The 6,716-nt window shown below is 33.3% G+C and overlaps 1 protein-coding gene across 1 annotated transcript; it reads right to left on the bottom strand.

Annotated features, from left to right (window-relative positions):
- Positions 1-253: 253 nt before the first annotated feature.
- LOC133171933 (uncharacterized) lies at positions 254-6,223 on the bottom strand. Its single transcript, XM_061306726.1, has 2 exons — positions 5,871-6,223; positions 254-1,421 (listed from the first exon to the last, which is right to left on the bottom strand). Exons 1-2 carry the CDS (start codon positions 6,137-6,139, stop codon positions 1,259-1,261), a joined length of 432 nt encoding a protein of 143 aa, XP_061162710.1. The 5' UTR covers positions 6,140-6,223; the 3' UTR covers positions 254-1,258.
- Positions 6,224-6,716: the final 493 nt, after the last annotated feature.

Here is a 6,716-nt window from a genome sequence, read left to right as displayed (position 1 = left end):
ACATCAAAAATTCCTGTTTAATTCTTTTATTCAAATTGACCGACCAATAAAATTATTTACAATAATTACTTCTTAGTTGAAGAGCATGTCCAAATGGTTGATAGCAAAAAGAAGAGAAATATTGTTTCTTTCCTTTTTGACCTTTTGGTTAACCCTGCAAAGGGACACACTTTTGCAAAGTGTGGATTAGAACTGTACAGCTGTTCCTGAATCATTATTCTACAAATACCATCATAAAGAACTGACAAGAATCTGCAAATGGAAATGTTTTTATTCTTGCATACAAATTTGTAATTTACATGAATATGAAAAATACCATCCCAGTGTATGTTACTACATTACTTTAGTTGAGCTCGATATTATTGGTTACTCTGTAGATACATTACATTTTTGACAACTGTTTTTATAGGTGGGGACAAACTGACCTGAAACTACTTTATTAACAAAACACAACTTTCCTAATTTTCATTTCATAAAAAAAGAAAAAAAAAATATCAAACAACTTTTACATGTAAAATTTGCAAATATACCTGTCTGGAAAAACAACCTCTGTATATATGCCACACGAGAGATATGTCTGATTCACAAAGTCTTGTCTTAATTATAATTAAAAAAATAATTTAGAATGAAATGATTAATCACAATCAGAAGTATAAAGTGCATTTTAATAGTATTACAAGCTACAAATCGAGTACATGTTCACTATCTCATTGTTGTAAAGTGTCTAACAAAGATTTGTCATTTTCTTCTGTCCAATAACACAGTCCAATTTAAGTTATGTTCTATGGCACCACTTGTACTTGTTTATGTCATAAGCCCGCTTCGGAACAATGCACACAATTTAAACAAATTTGGACTTACAATTCTTGATAATTGTATAAAATCTTATAATACAGTACAAGCACTAAGCGTGTCATATTTATCAACAATTATTTTTTTTTTCATACAAATTATCTTCTTGCTAAGTAAGAATTCAACTAATCCAACACAATTTCTGTGTATATAGCATGATTTTGAAATTCCGTCAAAATTTACTTCAGCTTAGAGAAAAATCAAAATTTAGCCCACAAAGCATGTGACATTTTCTAAAATTAAAAAAAAAAATACATGATATTAAAATCACATAATATCCCCATCTTCAAATTGAGTTTAGCACTAGACTGATGATATTAAATAAAATTAAGTCATCAAGAAAAGCTTTTTGTCATCTTTGCAAAGTCTAGATCACTCTACGCAAATAGTGGTTTGTCAAGGTCTACTAGTATTTACTTTCTTGTTTCTGCCTGATTTCATTCAAATCCAAATCTGAATTGTCGTTGGCTTGGATTTCAATGCCCAAACCCTCCCCGAGTTTCTTCTTTAGTGAATCCTTACTTGAGGAGTACATCATCTTTACCTTTATACTTGCGTTGTCTGGAGCCCTGCAAAATATGAATACATGAACATCTTCATTTTTTTCCCACCAAAACAACTTAACTTATATGCAACTAAAAACTGCATGGCAACTGTATGCAACTGAAAACTGCAGGAAAAGCAAGTGTTTTAGTCTACAGAGGAAACTTTTCATTCTGAGTAATTTTTTTTTTAAAGCTTTTTCTTTTCACTTACACAACTGTCTACAATAAATTTTATACCAAATATTTTTTATTTTCTGGCATATTTATGGTATGCCAATAAGCAGTATTTTCCACAGGCCATTTTTTTCAAAGTATGATGCATTTCCAATCCCCCAAATCTTAATTTCTCTTTCTTTTTTTTTGTTTACCAAGAAATCTATCCTATTTTGATTTAAATTTTGTTTGTAACAGTTTATTTTCTGTTGACATTTTCAGAAATTTTTGAAAGTTTTTTTCATGTACAGTATTTGATGGCCCATTTATGCTCCACCCTACCCCGAGGGGTCAGGATCTGAAGAAACCTGAATCTACACTACCTGCAGATGTTTCCATATAAATATGACTAAATACGGCTTTGATGTTCTTGAGATATTTTAAAAAGATTTTTCTTATATATTCCTAGATAAAACTGTGATTACCCATTGTGGCTCAACCCTACTCCTGGTGTCATGACTTGAATAAATTAGGGTTGAAACGGTTCACCACGGTATCGATAAATGCTGTATTTTTTCTTGGTTTGATACATTATGCAAAATATCCATTTTGTGGTTCAGTTCATTTTTCGGTCGGGATCGTTATTCAGTCAGGTTTGGCATAGGTAAAACACCCTACTCAGTCCACATAATTAAATTTTAAAAACTTTAATTTTTGAAGACTGATAGTTTGTAAAATAATCTCTAACAGTCAATTCATTCTAATCAATGTCTTCTAGTCAATCTGCACGTAGATTAAGGGATTAGATTTAGTAAAACAAAACATGAAAAAAAGTTGAATTTGCTTCCTTCTATCAAATTGTATCGAAAATAACCATATTGATTCAAAAATATATGATACGTATCATATCATGAAGGAGGTGTATAGTTTCATCTCTAGAATAAATTTTAATCTACACTACCTGAGGACTCTACTAGGGATGAAACGATACACCTCCTTCACGGTTCAATACGTATTGTATAATTTTGTCTCGGTACGGTTATTTTCGATACAATACATTTGATAGAAGGAAACAAATTCAACGTTGTTTTATGCTTTCTTTTACTAAATTTAGTCACAATTTACGAATTTTATTTGGAAATTGACTAAAAAAAATTGATTAGAATTATTTGACTGTCAACAATTACTTTGCAAACTATCAGTCCTCAAAAATTTACGTTTTCTATACTTACTTATACTGAGTAACCAATCGTAACTACTCGACCATTTCCGTGAACGACAGTTATTTCTCCCTCGGAAAATGGCCAAGTAGTTACGAATGACTGAGTAACGTGTTTTACTAGCCTGGTCCCCTGACTCATCCTTGCCAAGGCAGGAGAGCCAGTTGGATTACAATCTATGCTGTCCCCTAATTGGTCGAACAATCGTGCTAAATCGTTGCATTTTTGAGCTGTTGTCGTTAACCACGGAAATAAATATAAACGTCACAATGATTCATTACATCCACAGCCTAGAAAAATATGACGTCACAATGAACTTCTACACCGGAAGTGCAGCTAAATGCGACGTCACTATGGGCTCAGATTCAGGGCAGATTCGCCCTGAATCCATTGTAGTCCACCTGGCCCTAGTGACGCGGAGTACAGAAAGCAAACAGGGACAGGGAACCAGGCTATGTGTTTTACCTTATCCCAAAACTAAATAACGATCCCGACCGAAAAATGAACCGAACCGAAAATTAGAGATTTTGCATCAAATGGAGAAAAAATACCGCGGTGAATAGATACTGCGGTGAACCGTTTCACTCCTAGACCCTACCATATAAAAATGACTAATCATGGCTTTGCTGTTCTCAAGATTTTTGAAGATTTTGAAAAAAATGGTCCAACCTCCCCCCCAGGGGACTAAATTTGAAAATTTAGAATCTAAACTACCTCAGGATACTTTAACTTAAGTTTCATTGTTTCCAGTCCCATGGTTCTAGAGAAGAAGATTTAACAATAATTTTCCTATATATTTCAATATTAAATTTTGATCCCTATTGTGGCCCCATGTGGACTGTCACGATTCCACAAAATAACCAAAACTTGCAGTACAAGTTGTTCGGTTCCCTTTCCGTTCCATTTTTCCAGATTTTGATTTGGGTAAAATGGCATCATAATGAAAAGAATGATAACAATAATAGTGATAAACATCACATCACATCTGTAATCTACTTCATCCATGACAAAACACTTGTCATGATACGATAATTAGCGAAACGAGCAAGAGTGATATGTTGCCAACAGTCAGCTAACTAGTCCTAAACACTGATATCAAGACGTTAACATGGTCAAGACTTGTTTTTACAGTGAATTCAATGTAGCAAATAAAAAATTTTCGATTTTAATTCATGAAATTAAAGTTTAGATTTAAATAAACAATCGAAACAACAGAAACTGAACTAAAAATTTACTGACCTGACCCAACCCAAAAAATTTTTGGAACTGTGACAGCCCTAGCCCCATCCTTCCCCTAGGGGCCATGATTTGAACAATTCTAAATCTAAGCTACATCAAGCTGCTTCCATATAAGTTTCATCTTTTCTGATCCAGTGGTTCTTGAGAAGATTTTTTATCGATCCAACTTTAATTCTACTTTTTCTCCATTATCTTTCCCTTGGAACAAGGGTTAGTTCTTCATTTGAATAATTTAGAACCCAAGGAAGCATTGTGTCAACTTTTGTTAAAATTGGCCCAGTGGTTCTTGAGAAGAAGTCAAACATGTAAGACGTTTACAGACTGATGGATAGACAGACAGACATATGGATGGGTGCCAGACAGGTGATCAGAAAAGCTCAAGTTTTCAGTTCAGGAGTGCGTTCAAGAGAGTAGCCTTTACATACAATTACAATCTTGAACTTTAAGTTAGCATTGCTGGCATAAATATTCTATGCCAAGTACAAAATCCAAGATCGCCTTCTCAGTTACCACTTTGCAGCACATAAGATTTTAACAAAAAGAGAGATTGCAGTGATTTTTTTCTACCTATTGGGAATGGGACCGGCACCGCTTCAAATTGGGAAAAATAGCAATGAAATGGAACAAAGGGGAATTCCTGTCATGTCAACAAATGAAATTTATTCTAACCTCACTACCTGTAAAGTCAGGCTTTAAAGAATAATCTACAAATATTCAATGTTTGACATATAAATGTCCCTTGTTTTCACGTTGTCAAGCTTTCAAGTTGTCAAAAATGTTAGACAATGTCTACAGCACGCGTCCCGCCATATTACTGCTGATCTCTACTTTCGATTTAAGAGGAAGTAAAATTTTTAGTTAACTCGTACAATGTTTCATATGAAAAGAAAAGATGTCATCTTAGTCTGTTCTTCTGCAGTTGAATTCTCTAAATTAGAAACATCCGAAAAATTAACATTTGTTGGCATTGGGAATGGTACAGTTTATTGGTACCTGTTATATAAGGAAAAAAATGCTGGATTGTTTTCTATACCTTTGTTAATTAAATATAAATTCACATATATATTTTCACTTGAAATATAGCCTCTTTTTGTTCCAAAAAAACAAGTTTTTACTGGTATATTTTTATTCGAAATTCAACACTTAGTAGCTAGGCTAGCTGTATGTTCGATACAAAAGTTTACTGAAAATTGTGACATATTTAGGAGTATGCAAAATGAGATTTCCAAGATATAGCGTCAGTTACAGAATTCTTAATCATCACAGAAATGAAACTGTGCTTTCCCTAATGGTTTCAATATCAGACACATTAACTTTACTTAGTTTTAAAAAAAACACCTTTCTAAAAATACTTAATATGTTACATTAAGTAAAAAAAAAACCTGTCTGAAAACCTATTTTAAATTACTAGTATACATATCATCATTTCCATGCTCAAACTAGTCCAGTGGTCAATCTGGTTGTTGGGTTTAAGTGTCAAAATATTTTGACACATCATTTTCCTGTATAACTGTCAAACAAGTCAATATCATGAACTTTCATTGGCCCAATGAAAGTTCATGATTTGTTTGACAGTTATACAGAAAAATGATTGGGCCGAACCGTTTCGTTACGAAATACCACTTGATTACGTTTTACAAATATATTGGGGATCATTAATGATGATTTTTTAATACTGTTTACTTTTGTCTTTAAATTGTCTGTCCTTTCTGATGCCTATCTTACTGGGGTATTAATACTAGAAGTGTTTAATACCAATTAGCCTCGATAAAGACAGCTAACTTCAGTTCCGCGCAACATAATGGCACCGACTTCCGGTTTTAAGAAAAGGAGGAATTTGGCGGTTTTCCTCGTAACTTACCATGTTATTAATATGGGTTTGTTATTTTCTGCTCCTGATTTGGCTTTGTAAGATAAGTCGTATACAACATATGCCCCATCCTGAGGTGGTAACCGGGAGACCAAATCGTCCCACGTTTTACTCTTATCCCCTGTCTCCGCCACTATGATTTTCTTTTCGTCCTGTATTTTGAAAATGATATAACTATGCTCTTTGTTCTTTTGTAAAGATTGATAAACTGTTACAGCATCATCCGCCACAGTAACTCCAGACATTCCACCACCCGGCATTTTCGATAAAAATAGTGTTACTTGGCTTCGATATTCAGTCCTCCCGAATTTTACGCCTCTTGCTAAAGGAAGTGGAATGTGATGTTTCACTTACACCGGAAGTAGTTAATTTCACTTGGGTTATAACTTTTGATTTGGAATAGTAACTTTTTCAACTTATATATATATATGCATTTATTCGAATGTTTGATGGTATGACTGATCGTTTATTTATATAAATTACTAACTAAGTTAATAATCAGTATACACAAAATAACATTGTCGTATCCGATCCCCTTCGAATCAATGAAAAGCCGCATGCTCAAACCATAAAATATTTTCGACCCATTTCCATATATGGGTGTGTGACTCAGATAGACGGTACCGTGGATAAATCAAAAACATTCAGATGTAAAGCAATCTTATGTATTTGGACATATATCGAACCAAATTTAGAAATCATAGCTTTTATTTTTAACACCTTAAAAGGTGAACACTCAGCTTTCGTAAAATTTTATTTAGTGACGCATTATATATTATCATTATGTATACATGGTATAATTATCGTCGTAAATGGTTCCATATATCAATTGTAAGC

The sequence above is a fragment of the Saccostrea echinata genome, unplaced genomic scaffold (assembly GCF_033153115.1).
Source record: "Saccostrea echinata isolate AGI-Se365-2 ecotype Australia unplaced genomic scaffold, CSIRO_AGI_Sech_v1 ptg000054l, whole genome shotgun sequence".
Taxonomy (NCBI): domain Eukaryota; kingdom Metazoa; phylum Mollusca; class Bivalvia; order Ostreida; family Ostreidae; genus Saccostrea; species Saccostrea echinata.
This window is presented reverse-complemented; position numbering and strand designations above follow the sequence as displayed.